Below are 27,679 nucleotides of genomic sequence, written 5' to 3'. Positions count from 1 at the left end.
CTGACTCACTGAATTAAGTGAATGCCACTCAGGAAGTGTTTCTTTGAAGACAGTTTCTTGGAGGCTTCAGTGGAGCAAGAACAATTGGCACCCAGGAAAATTAATCTAAAATTAGATCCTTTCTCCACTCTCTAAACATCCAAATGGCAAGCCCCCAGATTTCAACCTCAGCACTTGCTTTGTTCTCTGTTCATTGTAACCTCCAATGAAAACATACCTAAACTCATCTTCTGGGACTACAGCATTTCTCAAGAAATTTCTTCTCAATCTCCTTCAAGATTTAGCTGAATGGCTGGTGCTAACCCAAGTAAAGAAGGTAAGGAGTAAAGGGAAAATAATTTCCCAAGGACTAATATACTGAACTTTGCAAATGATTAGTTTTTTCTTCTCTCACTTATTCTTGACTTTTGGTGGAGGTTGTAATCTCCCAAATACTTTATACTCAATTCTGAACTGTTTCTGCCTCTGTTTTTATCCTACTTTCCTTTACATCTTTGTAAACCTTCCTCTAATGATGATGATGATAATGGTGGTATTTATAATAATAATAATAATGGCATTTATTAAGTGCTTACTATGTGCAAAGCACTGTTCTAAGTGCTGGGGAGGCTACAAGGTGATCAGGTTGTCCCACGGGGGGCTCACAGTCTTAATCCCCATTTTACAGATGAGGGAACTGAGGCACAGAGAAGTTAAGTGACTAGCCCAAAGTCACACAGTTGACAATTGGCAGAGCCAGGATTTGAACCCATGACCTCTGACTCCAAAGCCCATTTTCTTTCCACTGAGCCATGCTGCTTCTCGCTAGAAGTTAAGTGACTTGCCCAAAGTCACGCAGCTGACAGTTGGCGGAGTTGGGATTTGAACCCAAGACCTTTGACTCCAAAGCCCGTGCTCTTTCCAATGAGCCACACTGCTTCTCTAACTTCTTTCCTGGACACTTCCTCAAATTCCTCAGGTAGACTGCTGTCATTTTAAATTAAATGGACAAGCTGCTTCTTTTTAGTTCTTGTATTCCTTTTGTAAATGTGAAATGCTTTTATCAATCAATTGTATTTATTGAGCACTTACTACATGCAGACTACATTACATACTAAGTGCTTGGGAGAGTACAATGAATACAACAGAATTAGCAGACTCGTTCCCCACCTATAACAAGCTTAGTCAGGAGAACGAGCTTATAACCATTGCAGCAATAGTATATTTTCTCCAAATGCCAGACATCTATGTAGCTGATACCTCCAATGACATATTTTTGCAATTTATTGTCTTATTCATCAATTAATCAGTCAATGGTTTGTAGTGAGTGTTACTGTGTGTAGAGCACTGTACTAAGCTCTAAGGAAAGTGCAATACAATAGAGTTGGTAGATACGATCCCTGCCCTCACAGGAACTTACAGTCTAGCGGGGAGAAAAACATTAAAATTACAGATATGGGAAATATTAGAGTGTAAGGATTTGTACATAAGTGCTGTGGGCCTGGGGTGAGTATCAAAGTGCTTAAGGGGTACACAGCCGAGAGCACAGTCAATGCGGAGAGGAGGGCTGAAAGGGAAAACAAAGAGCTTAGTCTGGTTAGGCCTTTTGGAGAAGATGTGATTTTAGGAGGGTTTTGAAGGTGGGGAGCATAGTGGACTGTCAGACATGAACGGGGAAAGAGTTCCAGGCCCAAGGGAGGATAGGGGCAAGAGGTTGGTGGTGGATAAATGAGATCAAGGTACAGAGAGTAAGTTGATATTAGAGGAGCAGAGTGTGCCAATTGGCACTGTAAACAGTGCTTTCTTATTTGATCATTGTAATCAAATTTGTTTTCTCCCTCTTTTGCCCCATTACCTTGTCTACTGTTTTGTTCCAGTGTTGCCTAGTAAAAAGAACATGAGAAGGGACTCAGGAGGCCTGGTTTCTAGACTTAGCTCTGCCACTGGCCTGCTAAGTGACCTTGGACAAGTCATTTAACCTCTCTTTACCTTAGTTTCTTCATTTGTAAGATGGGGTTAAAATGATCAGAGCTCCCTCCTTGGACTGTGAGCCCTGTGTAGGACAGAGATGATTCTGCCTGATCTGATTATCTTGTATCTACCTCAGTCCTTTGCATATCGTAAATGCTTAGCAAAATTTTATGTCATAAGCTCCTCAAGACTGTAGACTTGTTGTGGGCAGGTAACGTGTGTACAAACTCTGCTGTATTTTCTCCAGCGCTTAGTACAGTGCTCTGTACACAGTCAGCACTCAATAAATTCCATTGATTGTTATCAATTGCACTGTACTAAATGCCCATGAAGAACACTTTACTAAGCGCCCAGGAAAGTACAGTATAACAGCGGGTAGATGCGATCCCTGCCCATGAGGAGGTTGCAGTTTACAGTTATGTCTCTTTCTGCCCTCTGTGTTCGCTGCCTGCCTTAAGGCTGTCAAAGTGTCTCTGCCCTGATCACAGACAATTTCACTGAGCATAATGTGCCCAATTCAGCCTCTATTAACATTTCAAGGTGGACAAGGCCCACTGGGTATATTGTGCTAAGATACAAATCTCTAACTGTAAAGGTGTTTCCCATCTGTGAGCTGTCCCGGCAAAGACCCGTCTGCTTCCCTGGACCTCCTCAATCTGAGCTGTCTTTGGCTATCGGGACGATGACAGAGCTGAGAGAAAAATCAAATTTCATGACATTTTAAAACAAACCTGATTTGAACATTGGATAGAAAAAATAAAACACCCTAACCCTTAAATGATTATTTTTTCTCTGACCTCTCACAGACTCTCACTTAGATGGTTGAGTCTAGTCTTTTGACTCAGTGATGCAAATTCAGATATCCAGACCTCTCCGATCACAATAGAGCAAGGTAGCAGAGAGGGGCTGGTTCTGCTGGCTTACAGGCAGAGAAGTGAGGAAGTCGAAGAGGAATAAGATTCTCTCCAGGTCCTGGATGGGTAGCTCTCTGGCCTGGATGACTTTGAACTTGTACCACTTGGGAGGGACCTCCTTTCTTCTGAAAAGTGGCACTCATCCATCCCAGGCCCCCAGCCGTTCCCCTAATCCTGAATCCCCAAAAGGGCCTTGCCTCCATGCCACCTTCTGCCCTTCCTTCTCCCACTGAACGAGGGCAGAAGGCAGAAGCCTCGTTGGAAAGCAGGGGGCTCTTCTAACCGTTTGCCAATCTCTCCTTTGTCTCCTGACCAGTGTCCCTGGAACAGAAAGTCCTGCAGGTTTTACAAAGCTCCACGTCCTCAAAGAAGGCCTACAAGATTGCTGAGGAATGCTCCGTCGGCCAGGACTGCCGGGTGCCGAGAGCAGACGTCAACAGGGTGCTGCATGCGTTAAAGAATAGAGGAAAAGTCACCCTCTTGGAGAGTGGGTACTGGTGCCTGAGCAAGGAAGACATTACAGACAAAGTCTTCCCTGACACATCACTTCAAAGGAACGGTAACCAGCAAGCTTTGGTCACTGACTCTGCAATGCTACAAGCTCAGGACTAACTCTTTCTCCCTTCCAAAATAAATTCTCTGGGCTTTGATTCTTAATCTTCATCTTCCCTCTTCCTACTCATCACTATGTTTTAGCAATTTTTGTTCCTCTGTGCCAAGATTCCGTTTTTTTCACAGCTTCCTCCCCACAAAGAACAAACTGTGAACTTCAGTAGCCCCTTGGGAAAAAAAAAATCTTATTTATCCTGTTAACTTCCCAGGAAAGTGTCCAATATTTTCCCCATTTTACAGGTGGGAAAACTGAGGTTTAAAGAGGTTAAATGTATTATTCTGGAGTCACACTCAATAATCTACATAAATAAATTTTTTAAATGTCTTTCTTCCTATTAAAGGGCCAAGGCAAGCTTGCTAACCTTCCTGCCCCTTTTCCTCAATAAACCCACCCCCAAAATATTCTCATAACTGACTGGACAGTTGCAAAGTAGCACCATCAATCTGCTTTCTTCCTACTCCCTTGGCCTCCCGGCCCCATGTATGGATCAGCTCTTTGTACTGTCTGTGGGCAGAGAGCTCTTTAATTGATTATGAAGATATTTGAGGTCACTCACTGACCCTAACTGGGTGACATTTTTGAACCCAAGTGTTTGTCAGCTTCCAGATGAAATCAGGTAAAGCCAAGTGTTTTCATGTGTTTTTCCTTTTTTGAGTCAGATGCCCTATTTCAAAACCAAGTGAAAAAAACAAATAGAGGCCAAAGCCATTATGATGAACTGTGACTTAATCTCAGAGTCAAGAGTGAAGCGATATGGCATTGGAGGGCTCGAGCAGAATCAAAATGACATTTTAATTGTAAACATTTGTCCAGAAATTAATGTCTCTGAACTAATGTTTCTCTCTCACAAATGTATGAAGAAGCAAATGACTCTTGCTAATTGATTTTCCAGTATCACTATATACCTACCCACTGAGAATCGGTCAAGGAAACTGGCATTTCCCGAGTCCCAGAAAATACCCCTTTGAAAGCCAGAGATTGGGCTTTTTACTTCTTGGCAAATGGTTTTCAGGCCCAGGAATGGGGTCAATCTGGATTTGGGTAGCGCTATTTAGCTGCTGTTTTCAGTTAACTGTTCTCCCACCTCTTATACTGCCCTTATGGGTCAGGTACTGGTTCTAAATTGATTATATCTCTATCCCAGCACTTAGCACAGTGCCTTCGCTCATAGGAAGCATTTAAAATAGCACATTTATTATACTGTAGCTCACTGGGCATTCTCAGTCTCAACTCCAGTTGGGCCAGGGCTGTGTAGCCTAAGGGAACTTCTTAGATGCCATCGAGTCATTTCCAATTCACAGCGACTCTAGGCTTCTTTTTCCATAGAGTTTTCTTGGTAAAAAATACAGAAGCTGTTTACCGTTGCCTTCTTCTGCACAGTGTAGACTTAAGTCTCTTCTGTTGTCTTTGATCAACACTTTGATCACCTGATCATCTGCCTTTAACTGTTTTTTGTGCAGCTGCTGCCCGGCACAGGTGAATCAGGTTTGTCTGATTCTTTGGCTTAGACCTCTCCATTATGGGTAACCCTGATGAGAGAGTATCTCTCAATGACATGCTCTAAGCTTCATTGGCATATGCAAACTCTCCTGCCACGGTAAGGCATTGATTCGTAGGCGAGCTAAAGGGACTAGACATCATTATTTTTATTATATTTGTTAAGCACTTCCTATGTTCAAAGCACTAGTCTAAGTACTGGGGTAGATACAAGGTTATCAGTTTGGACACAGTCCTGTCCCTCCTGGGCCTCACGGTCTAGCTAGGATGGAGTAGGATTTAATCCCTATTTTACAGATGAGGAAACTGAGGCACAGAGAAGTTAAGCAACTTGTCCAAGATCACACAGAAAGCAACTGGCTGAGCAGAGATTAGAACTCAGGTCCTTCTGCCTCCCAAGCTCATGCTGCATCCATTAGGAAATGCTGAATCTTAGCAAGGCAGTTGTCATAGTTCTGAATTTATCCTGCTGCCTGTTTTAGGAATTTTAGAACCCTTTCACCCCCCTCCCCCCCACTTCCCAAACCAAAAGAAAAACAGCTCAAACAGGGGTGTTGTCCATGGGGGACATGGGGAGAGGAAGAATATGTAGCTGTGGACATCTGAACCCCAGACCCCATTAACCTGGGTTCCAGAGTGACTCCTCAATCCATGAGTTCCAGGCTGACAGATGGGGCCAGCTTAACTTCTGTCTCCAGTATCTGGGTGGAGGCAGGTGAGCATTCCTTGGTGCTCTCACCCAGCACAAGCTATGTAGAAGATCTGGGACCACCACCAGGGTTAACACCACTGCCTGGGCCCCTTGGGTAATGATGCAGCAGCAGGGGCAGGAGTCACCAGTCCTAATGTGTCTTTAACATGTGAATGTATATGTGTCACTCTTCTCCCCCATCCTCTTTGTTCTCCACTCCCTCTTTTGCCACTCTCCCCATTTTTCTCCCCTTTATTCTCCACACTCTCCCTCTCTTTACTAGCCTGTCCCCTTCTTTGTCCCCTCCTTTCGCTGCCTCTCCTCCTTTCCTCTCTCCCTCTGTCTTTCCTTTACTAGTCTTCCTTTCCTTTTTTCTGTCTTTATAAATCTGTGGCTCTCCGTCTTTCAGTCTCGTCTTTGCAGTCCCATCCCAGTCCCTAAAGTCTGCTCATCTTAGCCTAGTGACTACTGTGGCCAAAAACAGGTTCAGGATCCCCCTCCTCCCCACCTCAGCCCACACCATTTCCACCTTTCCCTCCTCTAACCAACTAGTTGATTCCATCCTGCTCCATTTAATCCCTGGGAAGTCTAATGCCATCCTTAGCTCATCCTTATTTAGGGGATGCCCAATCATTTTATCCCCCAGACTAGATATCAGACCACCTAACTCTGCAAGCATCCTTCTGGCTTTTTACTCCCTGTATCCTTCCCCTTGAACCAGATGCCCGGGACCTGCCAGATTGTAATCCCAGATCAGAGTCCTGAGCCTACTTGCTCTATCGAAGTGCCGTAACTTCTGATCCAGCTGCCAGCTTCTATGGTACACATAAAACCTAGAGGCTCCCTCCAACTCCTGATGACCTACCCTAAGCCCGTAACAGAGAGATATCCGTGTCCGATGCTTTTGAAGGACTTTAGGCTGCTTTTGTCAGGGGAGCGTTTTCTTTTCAAAGACAAGCCTCGGAACCAGATCCCTCCAGGCTTAGTTTTACCAGTCTATTGTCAGCTGAGAGCTTTAGAGCATTCAGTTGGACAGGCCAGAGGGCTACTCTCTAACCAACATGGGGATCAACTTAGAGCAATTGTACCACCTCTGGGTATTGTGGGCTCTTGATAGTTTATAGAGAAGGAGAATTTCCTAGTGGATAGAGCATGGGCATGGGAGTCAGAAGGACCTGGGTTTCAATGCTGACCACCACTTGCCTTCTCTGTGACCTTGAACAAGTCACTTCACTACTCTGTACCTCAGTTACCTCATTTGTAAAAGGGGGATTGGGACTGTGAGCCCCAGGTGGGACAGGGACTGTGTCCAACCCGACTTGCTTATATCTGCCCCAGTACTTAGCACAGTGCCTGGCACATAGTAAGCACTTAAATACAATTATTATTATGTTGTTGTTGTTGTTGGGATCAAGACCCTTCTGGAGTCAACCCCAATTCCTGAACTGTCAACTTTAAGAAAAAGGAGAATCATTAAGGTTTCTGAGGAGGTTGTAGTAACCTGCTTTTAACATGGTCCTTGGGAAACAAGACTGTTTAAATGCTATGGAATAGAATGTGCCTGGCCTGCTTAATGCCAAAGCTAATGGATGATTGGAGTTCCCATTAAATATCATCAGGAAAAAAAATTCTGCATTTTTTAAGTGACACTGCAACCAAGCTTGACTGCTTCAAATTCCTGCTTCCTCCATAACATCAATCTGCTGCTAATGTCACTTCCCAACTGCAGTATTTCAGTGGAAACAAAGTGGCTTGATTGAAGCGGTGCCAACTGATCTCCTGTTCAAAGAGTTTTTCTCCTCTATGTCAGCTTCAGCTACATCCTAGCACTATGGAAACCCTCTGCTCTCTCCATAAGCCCCTTTCATCCTTTCTGGTTTGAAAAAATTGATGCAAAATCTAATTTTTTTGTTTCCCTTCCTTTAGTTGCATTGGTTTGTTTAAAAATCTTTCTTTTTCTTTTCTCTCTCTCTCTCTCTCTCTCTCTCTCTCTCTCTCTCTTTTCCTCCCCCCCACCCCTTAGAGTATGCATAGACTGCATAGGCAGGGAAATAAAGGGAGTCCCTAGAAAAGCCAAATTAGCAGCTAAATCTGAAGGCAGAGGTGGCAACTTTCATTGTAAACCAGGTGGAAGTAGGTCAGATTGGGTTATCCAGGCACATCCATAATCCAGTCAAGTGCCTCTGTACTAATCACACCTCTGTCTCACACCTCCATTGCATACCCTCACAGGATACCAGTTCCATGACCAGAGTGAAGGGAAAGCCGAAAATGGTCATCCCTTCCTCTTACGCCCTGCCCCAATCACCTGATAGCAAAGCATGTGGTCACAGGGGTGAGAACGTCTAAATGACCACTCCTGACTCCACATCTCCCTGACTCGCTCCTTTTGCTCTCCCCCCCCACCCCACAGCACTTACGTATATATCTGTAATTTTATTTATTTATTTTGATGTCTGCTTGTATTGATATCTGTCTCCCCCCACCTCTAGACTGTGAGTTTGTTGTGGGCAGGGATTATCTTTATTGCTGCATTGTACTTTCCCAAGTGCTTAGTACAGTCCTCTGCAAAGTAAGGACTCAAATACAACTGAATGAAAGAATGAATGAATGTCTATATGTGTGTGTGTGTGGGAGTGTGCATGGGTTTGGGTGCCCCCACATGACTGAACACGATGGGAGAAAGGAGCTGGGGGAGAGGATGAAAACACTGTATATATCATCCAGATAAAGAACACGGAGTCCTCTTAGGGCATGACTGTGTATTAGACATACTCCTACGAGGGTACAGCAATCATCTGTATAACACTCTTACTGCTTTTATGCAACAGTGCAATTGAATTTTAATACCAGTATTTCTCATAGCATTTTCTCCCTTTGTGGTAACATTCTAATTGTGCAGTCAGTGCCAAGTTTACCTTGACTTTAATGGCTCACTCTCTGTCTCTTCTCCTTCCCTATCATGTTTGAAGTATGCCTTCTTGGAGAGATTAAAGTCCATCACAACTTGTTCTCTGTCTAATGCTAATGATAGATCTCTAGTGTGTTGGCACAAAGTGCCTTTTTGCTGAATAGAATGTGAAAAGATAAAACTTTGAAAAATTAAATATTTACATATGAAAACGTTAAAAAAATCCAGTTCATTATATTCTATTATTTGTATGTACTCCCAGTCGTCCTAAAATGTGGGGGTTGCGTTCTTAAAAAAAAAAAAGGAAAACTTGCGTTGTAAAAATACAGGACCAATACCCTGTGCCCACATACACACATTTGCACAGAACATTTCTTCTGACACCCCACTGCTCTGTATCCAGGCAGGCTCACTAGTCAGATGACTATCTTTAATTCTCTAATAGTGTTCTAGCCAAAATATGAAGTGAAAATACATGGTAATGGGAGAACTGAGTATATTTACATTGCGATCTGATTGTGTAACTATATTTTGTTTTTTATCACTTAAAAACATATTGATATTATTTTAAACAAGTATTCAGATCTTGAGAATGCACTATTGCATTTTCCATCATTTCTTATGGGAAATTAAACATCATTTAGCATTCTTTTAATTGTTTTCATGAAAGTAGAATATTAAGAGTGTCAAGGTATTCCTGTTAGGGTATTACTATATATGTTAGCTAAACTCATACATTTACTCTTCATAAAATGATCATTCTACATGCTCACCCAGCCTTCATGTGAATACTCAGTGTTGAATAAAAAGAGAACAAACTATTATGGCCAATTGAATTTAAAAATGGAACACATCCATGAGGTATGTTCTGAAGGGGTAAATATAACTTTAAATATAGTTCAATACAAATGCCTTGCATAGGCTCCCACTTGGATTGTATTCATTCATTCAATCAATCGTATTTATTGAGTGCTTACCATGTGCAGAGCACTGTACTATTATTAATGAAAGTACAATTCATTAACAGAGACAATCCCTACCCGACAACAGACTCACAGTCTAGACTGTACTTTCCAAGTGCTTAGTACAGTGCTTCACACACAGTAAGCGCTCAATAAATATGATTGAATGAATGAATGAATGGTCTAGTCTAGGCTACCGATGCTATAAAGTCTATAGAGCAGCAGCATCAATGATGCACATTCAGATATCCAAACCTCTCCAATCACAATAAGGCAAAACAGCAGAGAGTGGCTGTTCCTGCTCGTCTACAGGCAGAGAAGCGAGGAAGTCGATGATGAGTAAGACATTTGCCAAGTCTTGTATGGGCCCCTCTGGCCCGGCTGACTTTGAACTTTTACCACTCAGGAGGGACCTCTTTTCTTTTGAAAAGTGGTAGTCATCCCTCCCAGGCCCCCAGCCATTCCCTAATCCTGCCTCCTGCCTGCATTCCAGAAAGAGCCTTGCCTTCCTGCCATTCTCTGCCCTTTCTCCCACTGAATGAGGGCAGCAGCCTCCTTGGAAAGCAGGGGGCTCTTCTAACCGTTTTCCAATCTCTCCTCTGTCCCCTGACCAGTGGCCCTGGAAGAGAAAGTCCTGCAGGTTTTACAAAGCTCCACGTCCTCAAAGAAGGCCTATAAGATCGCTGAGGAATGCTCTGTCGGCCAGGACTATCGGGTGTCGAGAGCAGATGTCAACAGGGTGCTGCATGCGTTAAAGAATAGAGGAAAGGTCACCCTCTTGGAAAGCGGGTGCTGGAGTCTGAGCAGGGAAGGTTCTTTAGATGAAGATCACTCCAATGCATCACTGCAAAGAAACGGTAACTAGCAAGATTTGGTCACTGGCTCGGCAATGTTACAAGCTTTGATAAAAACTTAAGTTTTTATCCCCTCTCAGCGGCTTCTTATGCCAACACAGTCTTCCACTAGGAAGCTTTAGCTTCAGTGCATGCAACAGGACCTCAGTCAATCAATCAATCAATCAGACTTGGGTGATATTTAAGAGTTCCTCAAGCTTTCACAAGGGAGTAACTTAAAAACAGGGAAAAGATTTGAAATGGGGTTAAAATATCTATCTTTCCTCCCAGACTCTGAGCTTCTTTGGGATCCAATCTGATCACCTGGTATCTACCCCACCACGGTGTTCAGCACGGTGCTTTGCAAATAGTACTTAATAAATATCTCCATTATTTTGGCTCAGGCAGGCACAGCATTTTAAAGCAGCAAAAGTAATCTGGATTTCCTGAAACTAAGAATCTTAAGCAGTTGAACTAAAAAAATCACGAAGTGTATACACAGTGTGTGGTCAAACTCGAGTGCATGTGTACACTATTTTGACCACTCTAGTGGGAAATATTTTGGTATTTGTCTTTTCCATTAGAGTGTAAACTCCTTGGGAGCAGGAAACACATCACATCCTTTTTCTGTACTCCAAAGTGGCTACTACAGTGCCCCGCACCAAGTGGAGCTCAATAAATAATATTAGTAGTTTTACTAGAAGATGAGCATCTCTTTCCCCCAAATCCATGCATAAGGCCCCCACTCTCCAGATGCTCCAACTTTACTTGAGGCACTGCTTTCTTCTCAAATTGTTTTGCTCTTTTCCAGCTGATGCTACAGTCCAGGTACTGCAGAAGGAAATACCTCTTGTTTCTGCGATTGACATCAGTCGGCTTCCTGAAATTTGTAAGAGCTTTGGGTTGTATTTTAAGTACATGAATGCATCCTGGCTAGTTTCCCAAAGCTACAATGCTAAAAATAATCTCCAGTGACACATTTTGGCAGCCAAGATCACCCGTCATTAGTATGCATTCCATGTTATCTGTCTTGAGCCTATAGTTGGGAAAATGACCAATTACTAGGATCTTTTAAATGTTTCAGTGTGAGTCTCAAGGTCATTTTATTTGAAGCTTTTTAATGAACCAACAGGAGAATTTCTTTAGAAGCAAAAAGAAAATTAAGAGGAGTTGAGTTAAATCCAGGTGGACTGCCCTCATATGAATGGATTAATCAGTCAGTGATATTTGAGGGCCTACTGTGTGCAAAGCATATACTAAGTGCTTGAGAGAGTACAGTAGAACTAGTAGACATCATCTCTGTCCCCAAGGAGCTTACGGTCAAGTGGAATTCACGTAGCTATATCAGAACATGTTTTTGCTTGATCTAAGTTATTAGAGAACTCTAAAATGTAAGCTCCTTGTGGGCAGGGTTGGGTCCACCAACTCCATTGTACTGTACTTTCCCAAGTGCTTAGTACAGTGCTGTGCACACAGAAAGCACTCAATCAATACCATTCATATGAGGGCAGTCCACCTGGATTTAACTCAACTCTTCTAATTTTCTTTTTGCTTTTCATCCCTCAAAACCATTGGGGCCTTTTGCCTAAAATGATCTTTTTTCCTGTAGACATATGGTTTAAAGCCTGCCATCCAACCTATCTTGTATCTACTCCAGTGCTTAGTAAAGTGCCTGTCACATAGTAAGCACTTAAATACCATTTAGAAGGAAGGTTCTAGGGAGCAGGGTGAGCTTTGAACTAGGCTATGCCAGGTTTACGCTTTGATTCAAACTGTCATCTCATATGTCACACTGCTGGTTATGAGCTCTGTCTCATGGTAAATCATTAGTGGGAGAAAGGGTTAAATTCCTTATGTTCATTTTATTCCAAGAGTTAGGAGGAGACTTGGCCAGTGGCTATAATAAAAATAATTTTGGTATTTGTTAAGTGCTTACAATGTGCCAAGCACTGTTCTTCAGATCAGAAATAACTGATAAGCAGCATGGCCTAATGAATAAAGCATGGGCCTGGTAATCAGAAGGATCTGGGTTCTAATTCTGCCTCTGCCACGTGTCTGCTATATGACCTTGGGCAAGTCACTTAACATCTCTATGCCTCAGTTACCTCATCGGTAAAATGGGGATTATGATTGTGAGCCCATGTAGGACAGGGACTGTGCCCAACATGATTTGCTTGTATCCACCCCAATGCGTAGACCAATGCCTGGCACACAGTAAGCACTTAAATACTGTAATTATTACTATTATTAAATTATCCCTGTCCTCTTGGAGAAGCACTCTAGGTTCAGAGTTTCCAATGTCTCCCACATAAAGACTATTCCAGAACTCTGCCCAATATCACATAGAATGTCATGTGCATGCAGAGTGTAACATGATGACCGTTTAGACCGTAAGGTCATTGTGGGCAGGGAACATATCTGCTAATTCTGTTTTATTGGGCTCTCCCAAGTGCTTAGTTCAGTGCTCTGCACATAGCGCTGAATAAATACAATTGATTGATTGATATCAGGGTGTGTAACAGGTAGCTAAAATGGATCCATCCAAGAGCCTCAGCTTCCTGTGTTCAACTCCAGATCGGTCAGCAAAGATGGACATAGTATCTGGTCCCATGGGATGTTATTTTGCCACAGGTCAACCTGGAAAATGCGATCTGATTCCTGCTGTTATTATTCAGAACAGTCCAACAAATGTTATCTACCAAGGTGGAGAGAAGAACACGGTTTCTATTGGTGATTCCAAAGTTACTCAAATTGGAAGTGTCAACTCAATGAATCAGCTTCCTGATGGTGGCAAGGGTAGGTACTTCAAACCCCAAAACCCTGCACGTGGATTTAGTTGTCTTCCCACTGAGTTATTCTTTGTTCATTTTTCCTTTTATTTTTTCCTTGAGAAAAAAGTCTATCCTCTCTGAAACCCAAGTAAGGAAAGGTGACTTTGCCACAATCCTTTTTTGTTCTCCCCCCTGTGTAACACAATCCAGCATGGATGTGAAAACTTCTTTCCTATTTTTCCTCCTGATTCCTGCTCCTTCACCATCTTCAGAGGCCTCGGTAAGCAAGCGGAGTGGAAGACAGTTGTTCCTAGGACCACTACCAACTTAATCTGGACTTGCCGTAATGTCTTATCAGCTGGGGGGATTTTAGTGGTTGGGAGAAACTAACTTGATAGGTTATCTTTTTCCTTTTCTTCCCCATTAGGTTCTGATTCTGGATTTACTTTGCCTACAGTACAGTCTGACTCCCAGACATCATGCCCACCTGGAGGGCTGGGGATTTCCAGTGCATTGTTGGCCCAGAACATCACAATCTTAGAAGCAGAGCTCCAAAATGTGCAGATTGGAAATGAGAACCAAATGGATATTAGGAGCCACGGTGCATTTGCCAGCTTCACTGAAGACATGGGAAGACAAAGAGTGCCAGAAATGAGTGAGTCTGGTAAAGTACAGTGTGATTCTCTTTGCTTATTCCTTCCTCCTCCAGGGTCAGGGAATTATTCAATGGTGTTTATTGAACATGTACTGTGTTCAGAGCACTATACTAACTGCTTGGGAAATTACAACATACAATAGTTGATAGAAGTGTTCCCAGCCCACAACAAGCTTGCAACTAGAGCAAGGGCAGGTCCCGGGCCTCAACAGAACCTGTCACTCCATTTCCTAGATTCCCTCCTGTTTATACCTAATTTCCTCCCCTCCCACTTCCCCGCAGTTTATGCTCCTTTCCTCTCACTCTCAATCCCCCAGGCCCCATTCTTCCTTCTGGCCAAGAAGACCCCTTCCATTTTCTTTTTTTGGTTTTTTTTTTTTTTAATCAATCAGTAGTAGCTATTGCATACTTACTCTGTGCAGAGCACTGTACTAAAGGCTTGGGAGGGTGCAATAAAATTAGTAGACACCCATTCTTCCTTCTGGCCAAGAAGACCCCTTCCATTTTCTTTTTTTGGTTTTTTTTTTTTTTTAATCAATCAGTAGTAGCTATTGCATACTTACTCTGTGCAGAGCACTGTACTAAAGGCTTGGGAGAGTGCAATAGAATTAGTAGACACCCATTCTTCCTTCTGGCCAAGAAGACCCCTTCCATTCTCTTTTTTTGGTGTTTTTTTTTTAAATCAATCAGTAGTAGCTATTGCATACTTACTCTGTGCAGAGCACTGTACTAAACGCTTGGGAGAGTGCAATAGAATTAGTAGACACTATCTCAGCCCTCAGAGAGTTTACAATCTAGCAGGGGAAGACACATGTTAAATTACAGGTAGGAAGAAGCAGTAGAGTATGAAGATATTTATATAAATGCACCAGGTGGTTGTGAATACAAAGTGTTTAAGTGAGGTGGAAGTGTTGAAGTGGCACTGTAAGGGAATTAAGGTAGGAAGATGAGGAATTATTCAGGAAAGGCCTTCTTTTTTCGCTCTTTCCATTTCCACTCACTCCCTAATTCTGCTACACCTGCCTTAGTGGCAGCACCAACTGTGGGGGTGAGACTACCCATCCCAGAGCCCATCGGATGCCATTTCCAGGAGAGTTGGCCTGGTTCATCCTTTCTAGTCAAAATCTTCGGTATTTCTCCCAACGCTTGTAGAAAGGGATTTGTCAGCTCCCAGCCTCTCCACCCGCCCCCCCACTTCAAAGCCCTCCTAAATCCCACCTCCTCAACAAGCAACATGGGGAACCAGCGTGGCCTAGTGGATAGAGTTCGGACCTGGGAGCCAGAAGGGCCTGGGTTCTAATCCCAGCTCTGTCACTTGTCTGCTTTGTGACCTTGGGCAAATCACTTCATTTCTCTGTGCCTCAGTTACCTCATCTGTAAAATGGGGATTAAGACTGTGAGCCCCATATGGGACAGAGACTGTGCCTAACCTGATTAGCTTGTATCTACCCAGCTCTTGGAACAGTGCCTGGCACATAGTAAGCACTTAACAAATACTATTAAAAAGCAAAACTAACACAAAATCAAGCCTTCCCCAGGTAACTGTCAGTACCCCAAATAACATTAAACCTTTGCCCAGCTCTTGCACTTATGCTTTTATTTATTTATGCCCAAACTCAGCACTCTGTATCTACCATATTCAGTTGAACATCCAATTGATTTATTCTAATTACATTACCTTTGATATTTCTGTCTCTCTCTATCATTCTGTAAGTTTACATTACAGTGTAAGCATATACGTCTTGTGTTTCTGTTGTACTTCCCAAGCTGTTGGCACAACATATTGCATTTCTTGTGTGTTCAGTAAATGCTATCAATACTATTACTACATTACTACTACTACTGTTATTATTATTACTATCATGGTATTTGTTAAGTGCTTCCTATGTGTCAAGCACTGGGGTATCTACCAGAATCAGTTAATCAGGTCAGACACTGTCCCTGTACCACATGGGGCTCACATTTAAAGTAGAAGGGAGAACAATTATTGAATCCCCATTTTACAGCTGAGGAAATTCGGTCCCAGAGAAGTTAAGTGAGTTGCCCAAGGTCCCACAGCAGGAAAATGGCAGAGCTAGAATTAGAACCCAATTCCTCTGACTCCCAGGGCCAAGTTTTTTTTTTCTCCCTACTAGACCAGTCTGCTTCCCATTACTATTCCCTATTATTGCTTTTACTACTATCATTACTTTCCAGGGAGCAATTTTTCCTCAGAAAAATTTCTTAAATCCTTTGTTCTACAAAGGTTTCTCTCTTTCCCTTTTCCTTTGAAATCTCCTGCTGTTTCATTGCTGTAGGCGAAGGCGCCGCAGTCTCTGCCAAGGGCTCAAATGCCTCCATAGATGTCATCTATACAACCCTGTGGGGTCTTCCTGGAGTAGAAACCCCAGTTCAAAACATCCACATTCAGAAGTCACAGCTGAAGAATGTCGCCGTTGGCTCTGGGAACAAAATGGACCTGAAAATTGGTGAAAAGGGCTTGGCCAGTGAAGGCTGGAACTGCCCCTTCGACAAGCTCAGGTGAAATGAGGATATAGAGTTGAATTCCATAGGTAGAGGGGATTCTAGGAGGGTGTTTGTTACCCAAACAAACTTCTTGTTCTAGAGGGCATGTATCTATGAGCCATCAAGTATGAGGGGATGGATAATGCCCAGGGCTCAGAAAACCAGAGCAGGCCCCATCACTTCTTTTTGGGTTGGTGACTCTTTAGCGAGTTTTAGAAGCTCACTGAAAGCACTCACTCAATCACCTTGCCCCCTCCTACCTCACCTCACTACTTTCCTAAACCCAGCCCTCACACCTCACCCTTCCAATGCCAACCTTCTCACTGTAGCCAGATATCATCTATCTCACTGCCAACATCTCGTCCACATCCTGCCTCTGGCCTGGATTGCTCTCCCCTCCTTCAAGGAAGCCCATACCGAAAGCATATCTCCGAGATGCCCTCCCTGACTAACCCCTCCTTTCCTCTTCTCCCACATCACCTTGACTTGCTCCCTTTATTCAGCCCCCACTCCCATCCCTGCAGCACTTATGTACATATCTGTAATTTTATTTATTTATATTAATGTCTGTTTCCCCTTCTAGACTGCAAACTCACTGTGGGCAGGGAATGTGTCTGTTATATTGTTATAGTGTACTTTCCCAAAGGCTTAGTGCTGTGCTTGCACATAGTAAGTGCTCAATAAATACAGCTGACTGACAGTGTAAAACAATTTTCACTCAATATAGCACAGCTCTTAGGTAACCGAAACACTTTTTAAGCATTTGTGAGAGTACAATCAAAGCTAGACATGCTCCCTGCCCTCAAGGAGCTCACAGTCTAAAAAAGACTCTCTTATGAAAGACCAAAATTAACCAGCCTCCCCCATTGATGTTTATTTCATTCGATGCATTTGTTGAGAGCTTGATTTTGTGAACAGCACTGCCTACTGAAGACAGGGGAAAGGTACAAGAATAATAATCATCGACATACAGTCCTGGCTCACAATCCATAAGGGAGAAGAATCAGACACTCTGGGCAAAACAGGGCAAAATGCAGGAAAAATAAAATCACAAGAAACAGTAGCAAACAATGCAATAACAGGGATTATGGGAAAAGCTTCAGTATGGCTCTACTGGATAGGAGAGCTGGAGCCCTTGAGCCCTTCATCACTGGTCAGGGCCACCCTATTCTAAACAGTCACATCCCTCCCAGGGTTTGATCACTGAGTAAAGTAGGCTTTCCTCGGCCAGCCATGGTCGGGATGGGGAAGGAGCACGTTGGGCGGAAAAATGCCAGTGGCTGAGGTGGGTTTTTTTTAATGGTATTTATTCAGCATTCATTCATTCAATCAAACTTATTGAGCACTTACTGTGTGCCGAGCACTGTACTAAGCACTTGGAAAGTACAATTCAGCCATAGGCTTACAGTCTAGCATTAACTATGTGCCAGACACTTTACTCAGCACTAGGGTAGTTTCAAACGGATCAGGTTGGACACAGTCCATGTCCCACATGGGATGCAGAGTCTTAATCCCCATTTTTACAGAGGAAGTAACTGAGACACAGAAGTTAAGTGACAAGCCCCAAGGTCACAAAATAGACAAGTGGTGGAGCCAGGATTAGAACCCAGCTTCTGACTCCAAAGTCCATGTTCTATCCACAAGGCCTTGCTGCTTCCTGTTGCTTAAGCTTCTGCAGGAGTGAGTTAGACACCTTTAGACCAGCCGGGGTAGACTCCCATTGGAGGGTGCTGAAGAAATTAGAGAAGCAGGTTTAATGGAAACAGCACAGAGGGCCCAGCCATAGGAGTCAGAGTATCTGAGTCATCCCAGGTCTGCTACTTGCCTGCTCTGTGACCTTGGGCAAGTCACTTTGTGTCTCTGTGCCTCAGTTTCCTCATTGGTAAAATGGGGATTAAATACCTGTTCTCCGTCCCACCTAGATTGTGTGCCTCATGTGGAACTGGGACTGTGTCCAGCCTGTTTATCTTGTACCCATCCCAGTGCTTGGCACAGAATTAATTACTTAAAGTGTCCCAATTACCATTAGTAATATTATTATCATTACTGAATTACTAAGAAGTTAAGGGTCTGCTAATTGAACTCCCAAAGGGGATGAATTTATTACCAGGGCCCTGGAAGAATCTGACTCAACATCACCGACCTTCCACGAGAAAGCCGACTTGTATTCAAGTAATGCTACTTTTCACGGAAGCTTCTTGGCAGTGAGCCAGTCAGTTACAGGGCAGGGACAGTGGGGAAATAGATATAAAACCCTGGAGGAGAGTTGTGCTCTGCCTAGGCAGGAGGGGGAGGCAGCCCCAGGACTTGTCTGCCTCAGAAGGAATGCCATCTTGGGTCACCAGGGCCTCCAGAGAAAACCTCTGCAGCCCGGCACAAGATCAGAAGGAAGACAGGCTCACGGCTAGTGAGAGCTTCAAAGTCTGCCATAGTTAATTTGCAAAGCGGGCAACTCTCTCTGATAATCAGCACTCAGCTGTAGTGAGAATAGCCCTTCTAGGCTCTTCTCTTGGGAGCTGGGAGCCTGTGCCAAGGAGGAGTCAGTATTTTATTTTAAAATATCAGTGAAGTGCAACATCTTCTGAAATTGCCCAAGTGCTTTGATGGGATTGTTTTCACTTGCCTGCGTTAAAACATATGGCTGGGAGGAAATGACATGAAATGCTGGCAGCCAAAGGGACTTCAGTTTACCTAATGAACGCAACTTATGTACATACCCTACCTGTAATTTATTTTAATGTCTGTCTCCCCCATTGTTTGTAAGATTGGATTTGATTTCCTTCTGGATTGTAAGCTCCTCGGGGGCAGGAATCTTGTCTGTCAACCCCATCGTATTGTACTCTTCCAAGCACTTAGTAAAGTGCACTGCACAAACAGTACATCCCCATAAATGCCATTGATGATCAGGTCACATGAACAGAACACATCCTGCCTCACCTTCCACTTCATTCCTCATTTCCCTAGCTTTGATTCCGAGGCAGCACCAGAGTCCTCTCCATGAGGCCAGCACTCCAAATTTCCAGCCAGAATTGCCCGCCGATCATTCTTGGATACAGTCTGCATCTGTCGGAAGTGAAAACTGCCTTTGGGGTGACGAAAAAGAAGCCGGTGGCACTGATGCTGAAGTCTGGTCTGTAAGAGCCTTGTGGGCAGGGATTGTATCTATTCTATTGTAGTGAACTCTCCCAAGGGCTTAGTATGGTGCTCTGCACACAGTAAGTACTCAATAAATACCATTGATTGATTGAAGCAGGAGGTGGCAATAGTATGAAGCCTGGAGAAAACTGCCTTTTTTGACCCGAAGTGCCTTTTTTGACCCTCTGTGAAAGGCAACTATATTCAAACCAAATCTGTGTCAAATGCATCTTTCAATGGGGAATTTTTTGAATGATGGGTGGGCAGCCTTAGAGAAAGGGTTGAAGGATATGAGAGTGTTTCTCACTTTGTTCCCCAAATTATCAGCAGCAAAAAATTGAGAAAATCATTCCATACTTTATCCCCCAGCCTTCCTTCCACTTGACCATCATCTTTAGCCGCAGCATTTTCTAATCCCCCATTTCCGATGATGCCCTATACTTGATTGTTGGGAACATACAGTATCACTAAAAGACAGGTCACCCCCCCACTCCCTGAAGGGTTTACATCTCATGACAACAACAGAGTGAATTGAATTCAGCATTCTTTTCTAGTTTTCTGGATTACACTAGGACACGATTTGGGGGTTAAAATTTGGTAAAATGAAAAATAAATAAATGATGGTATTTGTTAAGTGTTTACTATGTGCTAAGCACTGTTCTAAGAGCTGGGGGGATACAAGGTGGTCAGGTTGTCCCACGTGCGGCTCACAGTCTTAATCCACATTTTACACATGAGGTAACAGGCACAGGGAAGTTAAGTGACTTGCCCAAAGTCACATAGCTGACAAGTGGCGGAGTCAGGATTAGAACCCATGACCTCCGACTCCCAAGCCTGTGCTCCTTCTACTGAGTCACGCTGCTTCTCTACCACTGCTCCTATTTCGATGATTACTTCAACTACTGCTACAACTATTATTATATTATTTCAATTTCATTGCAGAACACTGCATTGAACACTGGGGAAAATACAATAGAACTGATAGACAGTGCCCTCTCAGCCTCAAGGAGCTTACACCCTAGCAGGGGAGTCAGACACTAAAATAATTTATGAATAGGAGGAAGAAAGAAAGTGGGTGTGGACATCTATGCACAAGGACTGAGGAAAAGTATAACTGTATACACAAATACCAGAGGTGGTTGATATGACAGAAAGCTGAGAGTTAATTGGGAAAGGCTTAATTAATTGTAGTATTTATTAAGCATTTACTATGTGCCAAGCATTAAGTGCTGGGGTAAATACAAGATAATCAAGTCCTACAGGGGGCTCACAGTCTAAATAGGAGGGAGAACAGGTATTGAATCACCATTTTGCAGATGAGAGAACTGAGGCACAGAGGTGTTATGTGACTTGCCCAAGGTCACACAGCAGATGTGGTGGAGCTAGGATTAGAACCCAGGTCCTCTGACTCCCAAGCCCATGCATGTTGTTGTTTTTTTTAAATGGTATTAGTTAAGCATTTATTATGTGCCAGGCACTGTACTAAGTATTGGGTAGCTACAAGCTAAACAGGTTGGACGCAGTCCATGTCCCACATGGGGCTCCAGTATTAATCCCCATTTTTCAGATGAGGTAACTGAAGCACAGAGAAGTAAAGTGATTTGCCTAAGGTCACACAGGTGACAAGTGGCCAAGCCAGGATTAGAACCAAAGTCCTTCTGACTCCCAGGCCTGTGGTCTTTCCCCTAGGCCATGCTGCTTCCCAAGAGGAAGTAGGATTTAAGAGGACTTTGAACAAGGGGAAGGAACAGCTTGAGTGACGGAATGAAGGCAGGAAAGTCTAGAGTGGCGTACATTTAGAACGCTGGCTTGGGAGGAACAAGGAGTGAGTTGAGGAGAAGCCAGTGAAGAGGGCTAATATGTAAAGTGAAGTTGATCGTGAGAAGTCTTTGCTCAATGTGGAGGGAAGAGGGAAGCCATTGGAGGGTTTTGAGGAGAGAGGGCATGTGAGACACCAGCAAGGAAGCTAGCTGCAACACAGCAAGAACTTGGAGTGAGGTGATAGCAGTTTGAGAGGAGAGGAAGATGTGGGTGGTGTTTCCAGCACTTAGAACAGTGCTTTGCACATAGTAAGTGCTTAATAAATGCCATTAAAATAAAACCACACCACAGGGCACTACTGTTCACTGCAATTGTCCACTGGGCTACTGGACAACTACATCTACCCAGCAGCACCACTGAGAATGAGTTTTGAGCAATTCCCACTCCTGTGGAGACTCAGGCCTGGCTGGTTTCAGGCCTGATCGGCACAGGCAGGGAGCCCTGAGGGGGTTAGGCCAGCAGGGCCCAGACCAGGCCTTGAATTTCCGACTTAGACAAGCTCTGTATTGCTCCTCCACTTTTTGAAATGGCAGCCTAGTGGGGTGAAAGAGTGTATGTGAAGTCTCCCATTGTGTCTAATTCATTCCCAGGGGAGTTTATGGCTCCATAATTGTTCAAATCAATCAACCAGTATGTAGCCTTTTTGAATGGGGGGGCTCAGAAAAGATTCTGCCTTTTGTGGGTCGTCCTCATTTATCGTCGTCTGAAAATGGCCTGAAAGCGACTTGCTTGTCTCCAAGTTTCCATGGGGATGGAGGTGGTGGTGGTGGTGGAGGTGGTGAGCAAAGCTAATGAGGGAAACATGTGGGTCTAGAAATTGGCATGCATTCTCCAAAGTCAACATTTGCAGTGAAATTGAATATTCATTTTAAGTGAGATTTTCTCTCTCTATAATTAATTTGTCAAAAACACACTGGTGAAACATTTCTGACATTTAATGAAAGCTTAGAGGTGAAGGTTAACATTCTGAAAAAATTAGCCAGCTTCAATCCAGCAGCTCCAAGTACCAACCAAGTATCCTTTCCTCCATGTCTGTAATATTGTGCTCAACAGCTGCCCGTCAGCCTCGTCCATTGTGCCTCTGACAGATTTCAACTGTGATCTCATGCAGCTTTGCAATGTGTCCATCTCCATTTTCATCAGGGAGTGGGGGCATAGAGAACCAGGAAATGGGAGATAAGTCCATGTCAACTGGGAGCCCACTTTCTGGAGTGAGCAAAAGATGATTGTAAGCTCACTGTGGGTAGGAAATGTATCTGTTATATTGTTGGGTTGTATTCTCCTAAGCACTTCGTGTGGTGCTCTGCACACAGTAAGCGCTTAATAAATACGATCAATTGATTACCTGAATGACCAGACGCAGATTCTGACAGTCTGGAGGGTTGAAGTGCATAAAAGGGCTTTGGGCTGCCCCGTGGTTTCTAACCAGATTCCTGAAATTCAGAAAGGGCTTTCGAAGACAAATCTGTGTCTCATTCGGGAAGAGTGGCAGTTGAATAGGCAGGGAGGTCAGAGACTATCTGGGGTGTGGACTTTGGATAAGGGTGGGCTATCTATGTCTAGCAGGTTGGGCAAAATTTTCAATATGCCAGGATCCTGGTGGGCAGAGCTTCCAGGGATCAGAGACACTGATTTCCCTGGGAAAGTAGGCCTGAGTCAGAGCTGGATTTGAGCAGTTCCAGCCCTCCCTAGTGACTAGAAGGGAACAGGCCATTAACGTCTTCTGGAATTATTGAACTTGGGGGTTTTAGACACTGAGAAATAGGAAGCTTTTCATGGTCATTGGTCCTGCATATAAAGACCAGGAATAGCTGCTGTATTGAAGCCTCCCGGTCTGCACTAGAGCTGTGCTGAGGGCAGGGCCACAGGACATGCTGAATGGGCCTGATGCAGTATTTGTTTCTCAGTTACCTCTTTTAAAGCAGGGTTCACCTTGCTCTGGGAAATGTCAGCAAGCTGCAGAAACGTTCTGGATTTTGGGTATTGCTTTCAGTGGCTCAATGAAGTAACAGTAATAGTATTTTTTAAGCGTGTGTGCTATGTACTGTCCTAAGCACTGGGAAATAGTTCACAGGTGGAATTAAATGGTGAATCCCCTGAGGGACAGGAACTGTGTTTAAGTATAAATTGGGGGAGAGGGAACTGGTGACAGACACATAAGGAAAGATAAATCAATCAGAACACTGAAACAACATAAGAACAAATGCTGCAGGAGAGGAGGTGTGGGGATGGAGTTTGACTTAGGGGGTGTTAGACCCATCTTTTGAATAGTAAAATAATGAAAATTGATTTTTAAAAAACCAAACAGTAGAACTCCTGCCCCACTCCCACCCAAAACCTTGCATGCCAAACCCCTCTCTGGACCTTAAGCTCCTTGTGGGCAGGGAACATGTCTACCAACTCTATTATATTGTACTCTCCCAAATGTTTAATACAGTGTTCCATACACAGTAAATACTTGATAAGTACGATTGATTCAATAGTACCTACTTCAGCATGATTCCTTGCATGAAAAAGAAGTTGTTTTTTTTAAAGGAATGCAGGATAGAAGTTCATTAGGGCAGCTGCACACAAACACTGAATCAAATAAGGATCAAAGCAGAGAACATTTGCATTGTTCAGAAGCTTAGATTCAAGCCAGGTGTTTTCAGAAACATCGTCATGGATGTAAATATCCCAGAAAGGCATGGTGATGGAGGGATAGGGAGGGTGGAGGAGAGAGGAGGAAAACCAACTTTACCACTTCCCTTCTCTGACTTTGGGCATACCTCCCCTCCCTGGAGCTGGTATTTAGAGTCCAGTGGGATGGCGTGCTTAGCGGGGAGGTGGGAAGGGGTAGGAGACAAGTGAGAAGAGAGGAGCTAAAGCAGTTATCAAAACCATTAAGCATAGGGGCATTCCTTCCTGCTTCTTTCGACTTGCTTGGGATCCTAATTTTGAACTTAGGCCATTGCCGGGAGCACAGGAGTGTATTCACCTCATTTAAAATGGCTGTCACCCTCTCTTGCCTGGATGGAGAGTGCTATCTCAGGAAACTGAGGGAAGTCCAGTTCAGTTAGGAACCAATGAAACTAACAAGATCTGTTTTCCATAGATCATTCTGTAAGGCGGTGCCTTCCTGCCATTTTGATCCACGTTTCATAGTCAAAAAGCACAGAATCCTGAAGTCCTGAGTCCTACAATTAGCATTTCAAAATCTTGTCAGGCAGCAGTACAAAGTGGAAAAATCATGGGACCACAAGGCAGGTGACCTGAGTTTTTGAATGCCAAGTGATCTTTGGCAAGTCATTTTACTTTTCTGTGCCTCAATTTCCTCACCTGTAAAATATCTGTTCTCTCTCCCTCTTAGGCCATGAGTCCCAAGTAGGATGAGGACTGTGTCCGATCTGATAATCTTGCATCTATCCCTGAATTTAGTCTAATGCTTGGAATATAGCAAGTGTTTAGTAATTGCCATTATTATTATGGTTCTTAACCATGGTAGGGGCGGGATTGGGGTAGGAGAGGGGATTTGCCTATGGGACAGAACATTTGATTATTCAAATTATTACCAGTAACTTAAGTAGAAGAGGAACCTGAAACCAAGTTGCTTCTCAGTCCTTTTCAAAACACAGCTTCAAGCTCCAGATTCTGTCTCAGCTATTTCTGTTTCTTTGCTAAGACAAACATCAACTGCAAGCCCACAAGGAGATAGTAGAATTAAGATGAACAAGTCATAACATCCCTTTGCAAAAGATGTGATGCTTTGTGCATGTTTGTTTGGGCTAAGAAAATTAATGATTTTCGGTTATGAAAATGTATCAACGCCAGAGGGAACAGTGGCCCATGTGGTCCAACATTCTGTCTCCGATTGTAGCATGAAAGGATGCTCGGAGGACCAGTGCAATGTTTGCAATTACTGTATTTATCATGTGCTTTATGTGGGACAGGACACTGTGCTAAGTGCTGAGGTAGATGCAAGATAATCAGATTGAACACAATCTCTGGTCCACACAGGGATGACGATTAAAGAGGGAAAGAGGACAGGTATATTATGGCTATTTTACAGATGAGGAAACAGGTACAGAGAATATGAATGATTTCTCCAAGGTCAAAGACAGTCCAAAGGCAGAACAGGGACTAGAACCAGGTCTCCCAACTTTCAGGGCCTGGCCTCTTTCCACAGGACCGTGCTACCTCCCTTGACTCCAAGCATTCCTAAACTCTGGTCCATGAATTAAATCAAAATCTTTTGAAGATTTTGAAGTTTTCTGTCTGCAAAATCTAATGTCAAGTTAATGCCAAACTTCTAAAATGAGCTGAATAGTCTAGGAGTTGAGAATAGTATAAGGCTCCTGTCAGTTCTCCTATTGAGGGGGGAAATAGTTCCATAATTCATAGTGAGCTGAGACATTGTGTGGGACTTCATCCATTAGACCAAAATACAAATAGGTGGAAGATTTTAAGATTCAGAAACGTCTACCTAACCCCTCTCCCACCCATTAACCCTGTCTCTCCCATTTCATCTTTCTGGACTTTAACCAATCTTCCCTTTCTCTCCTCCATCCCTGTGTTCTTCGCTCAACAACTCTACCTCTTCCATCTCTTTAATTAATCAATTGTATTTATTGAGCTCTTAATTTGTGCAGAGCATTATACTAAGTGCTTGGGAGAGTACAACATAAAGAGCTGATTGACACGTTTCCTGCCCATAAGGAGTTTTCAGTTTGGAGGGATATTTTTTTTTTTCCTCCAACTTCATAAGTTCCATGGCTTTGCTATTCTTTCCATATATTCTAGTTTCTCTCCCCAGTTTGGCCTCCAAACAAGAATCCTGGTTTTTTTTTGACTGATCCATCCTCTGTTTCCATTCCAATAATCATTTCCTTGTGGTACTACTAGCTTTTTGATCCTTTCTCTTCTCATTTAGCCCTTGTTTCTATTTCTCATATGTGGAAGCAGAACATGACCTTTTCTCCTCCAGCCATTACCAGGTCCACACTGCACCTTGTCTAGCCCATCTCTATTGTCATATGTTTCTGGGATTATAATGGCAGGAGCTCCAGTGCTGCCCTTGACCAAATCTAAGAGAGGAGGCAGGAAGTGGGCAAAAGGGAACCCCTGTTGGATTGGGGCAGCCAGTTCAAAGCCCTACTAAAGTCATTTCCCCCAGGAAGCCTTCCTTGACTAAGCTCTCTCCTCCCCATCCTCTACTCCCATCTGCATCACCCAAGCCCTTAGATATTCAATCGGTGATATTTATTGAGCACTCACCATGTGCAGAGCACCCCATCCCCATTCCCAGATTGCTTCTGTATATACCTTTATACTCTGTTGCCTCCCCTATTTATAGTTTAATTTATTGCATGTCCCCCGCACTAGACTGGAAGCTCCTTTCAGGCAGGGATTGTGTCTACCAACTGTAGTGACTCGGCCAAGCACTTAGTACGGTGCTCCGCCCACCGTACTAAGCAAATGTTCAGTCAATACCATTAGTTGCTCAGTTGATTCTGGCTGAGGTCGATTGCCAGGTAGAATGGTAGCCTTTCAAAGAATTGAGGACAATCAGTTCCCTTCTAATTCCCCAGAAGAGAAACCCTGCCTCAATAAATAACCCAAAGCCCCGACTTAGTTGTTGGGTGCCTTTTAAGGCACTCATGCTTTCTTTCAGTTCTAAATCCCTCATGAATCCTACCCATTACTCTAGCATCTCCTCCAAAAAGTGTCATGTCAGGCAATGAGGTTATTGCCCGAAGCCAACCTGAGGAGAAAGATTTCCGGTCGGAAAAGGCAGGTTGTGATGTGCCCTTCAGGCCTCATTAGAGCTGGCCAAGACTGTGCTGGCCCAAGAACAGAAAGATCAGGCTCGGGGCATTAGGTAGCCTCCTGGAGGAGAAAGTACCACTCAAGTGTGGAAACGCACTCTGTCCCATTCCATCCTGGGAGGCGGGCAAGAAGCTGACATGATTTCTCACTCAGAGGGAATGTCTTGGCCTTTGAAAAGCTCCCCATGAAGAGGTAATTAGGCAACATCTGGCCCCAGCTGAAAGCCGCAGAAGTTGCTCCAATCAAAGGTGCCTCATTGATCGTTTTTCATCTCAACTCCAAGGGAAACAACAAGCTCAGCACTTTATGAAACCAAGGAAACCGAAGCCAGTGAGGAATCCAGATGAGTGATGGAGGAAAAGTGGCTAACAGGGAGGGTGAGGCAGATCCCAGCAAGACTTGGGTGAATCAAAAGCCTCAAGGGTAAGTCCTGGCCGGGTGGGGCAGGGTAGGGTGGCTGAGGTTGATGGAACTCCTGAAACCCAGGAGTTCCAGAATTGAATGTTCCTAATACAGTGAAGCACATGATTGACAGCCCCCTGGTCCCCCGTCCCTGGTGTTGGGAGGGGAAGGACGGAAAGGGGACATTGGGAGAACACCACTGCTCTCTCCGGAG

The 27,679-nt window shown here is 43.8% G+C and overlaps 1 protein-coding gene across 4 annotated transcripts; it reads left to right on the top strand.

Moving 5' to 3' along the window:
* ZBP1 (Z-DNA binding protein 1) lies at positions 1 to 27,435 on the top strand. 4 transcript variants are annotated; one of them, XM_038750390.1, is made up of 8 exons: positions 1 to 316; positions 3,181 to 3,423; positions 10,153 to 10,395; positions 11,183 to 11,260; positions 13,003 to 13,167; positions 13,570 to 13,797; positions 19,267 to 19,436; positions 27,347 to 27,435. In XM_038750390.1, the coding sequence occupies exons 1-8, from the start codon at positions 289 to 291 to the stop codon at positions 27,371 to 27,373; spliced, it is 1,182 nt and encodes a 393-aa protein (XP_038606318.1). In that variant the 5' UTR covers positions 1 to 288; the 3' UTR covers positions 27,374 to 27,435. The 4 variants fall into 4 exon arrangements, with proteins under 4 accessions (XP_038606318.1, XP_038606315.1, XP_038606314.1 ...); XM_038750387.1 differs by lacking the exon at positions 27,347 to 27,435 and adding an exon at positions 16,095 to 16,317 and having other exon boundaries at positions 19,267 to 19,403; XM_038750386.1 differs by lacking the exon at positions 27,347 to 27,435 and adding an exon at positions 16,095 to 16,317 and having other exon boundaries at positions 13,570 to 13,806; positions 19,267 to 19,403.
* Positions 27,436 to 27,679: the final 244 nt, after the last annotated feature.

Source organism: Tachyglossus aculeatus, chromosome 8 (assembly GCF_015852505.1).
Source record: "Tachyglossus aculeatus isolate mTacAcu1 chromosome 8, mTacAcu1.pri, whole genome shotgun sequence".
NCBI lineage: Eukaryota > Metazoa > Chordata > Mammalia > Monotremata > Tachyglossidae > Tachyglossus > Tachyglossus aculeatus.
This window is presented reverse-complemented; position numbering and strand designations above follow the sequence as displayed.

Excerpts from the sequence above, each read along its gene's own strand:
- ZBP1 (XM_038750386.1), top strand. The coding sequence starts at position 289 with ATGGCTGGTGCTAACCCAAGTAAAGAAG. Across the intron at positions 3,424-10,152 it reads CACATCACTTCAAAGGAACG|TGGCCCTGGAAGAGAAAGTC; the intron begins GTAACCAGCAAG and ends TCCCCTGACCAG. Across the intron at positions 13,807-16,094 it reads GCCAGAAATGAGTGAGTCTG|GCGAAGGCGCCGCAGTCTCT; the intron begins GTAAAGTACAGT and ends TCATTGCTGTAG.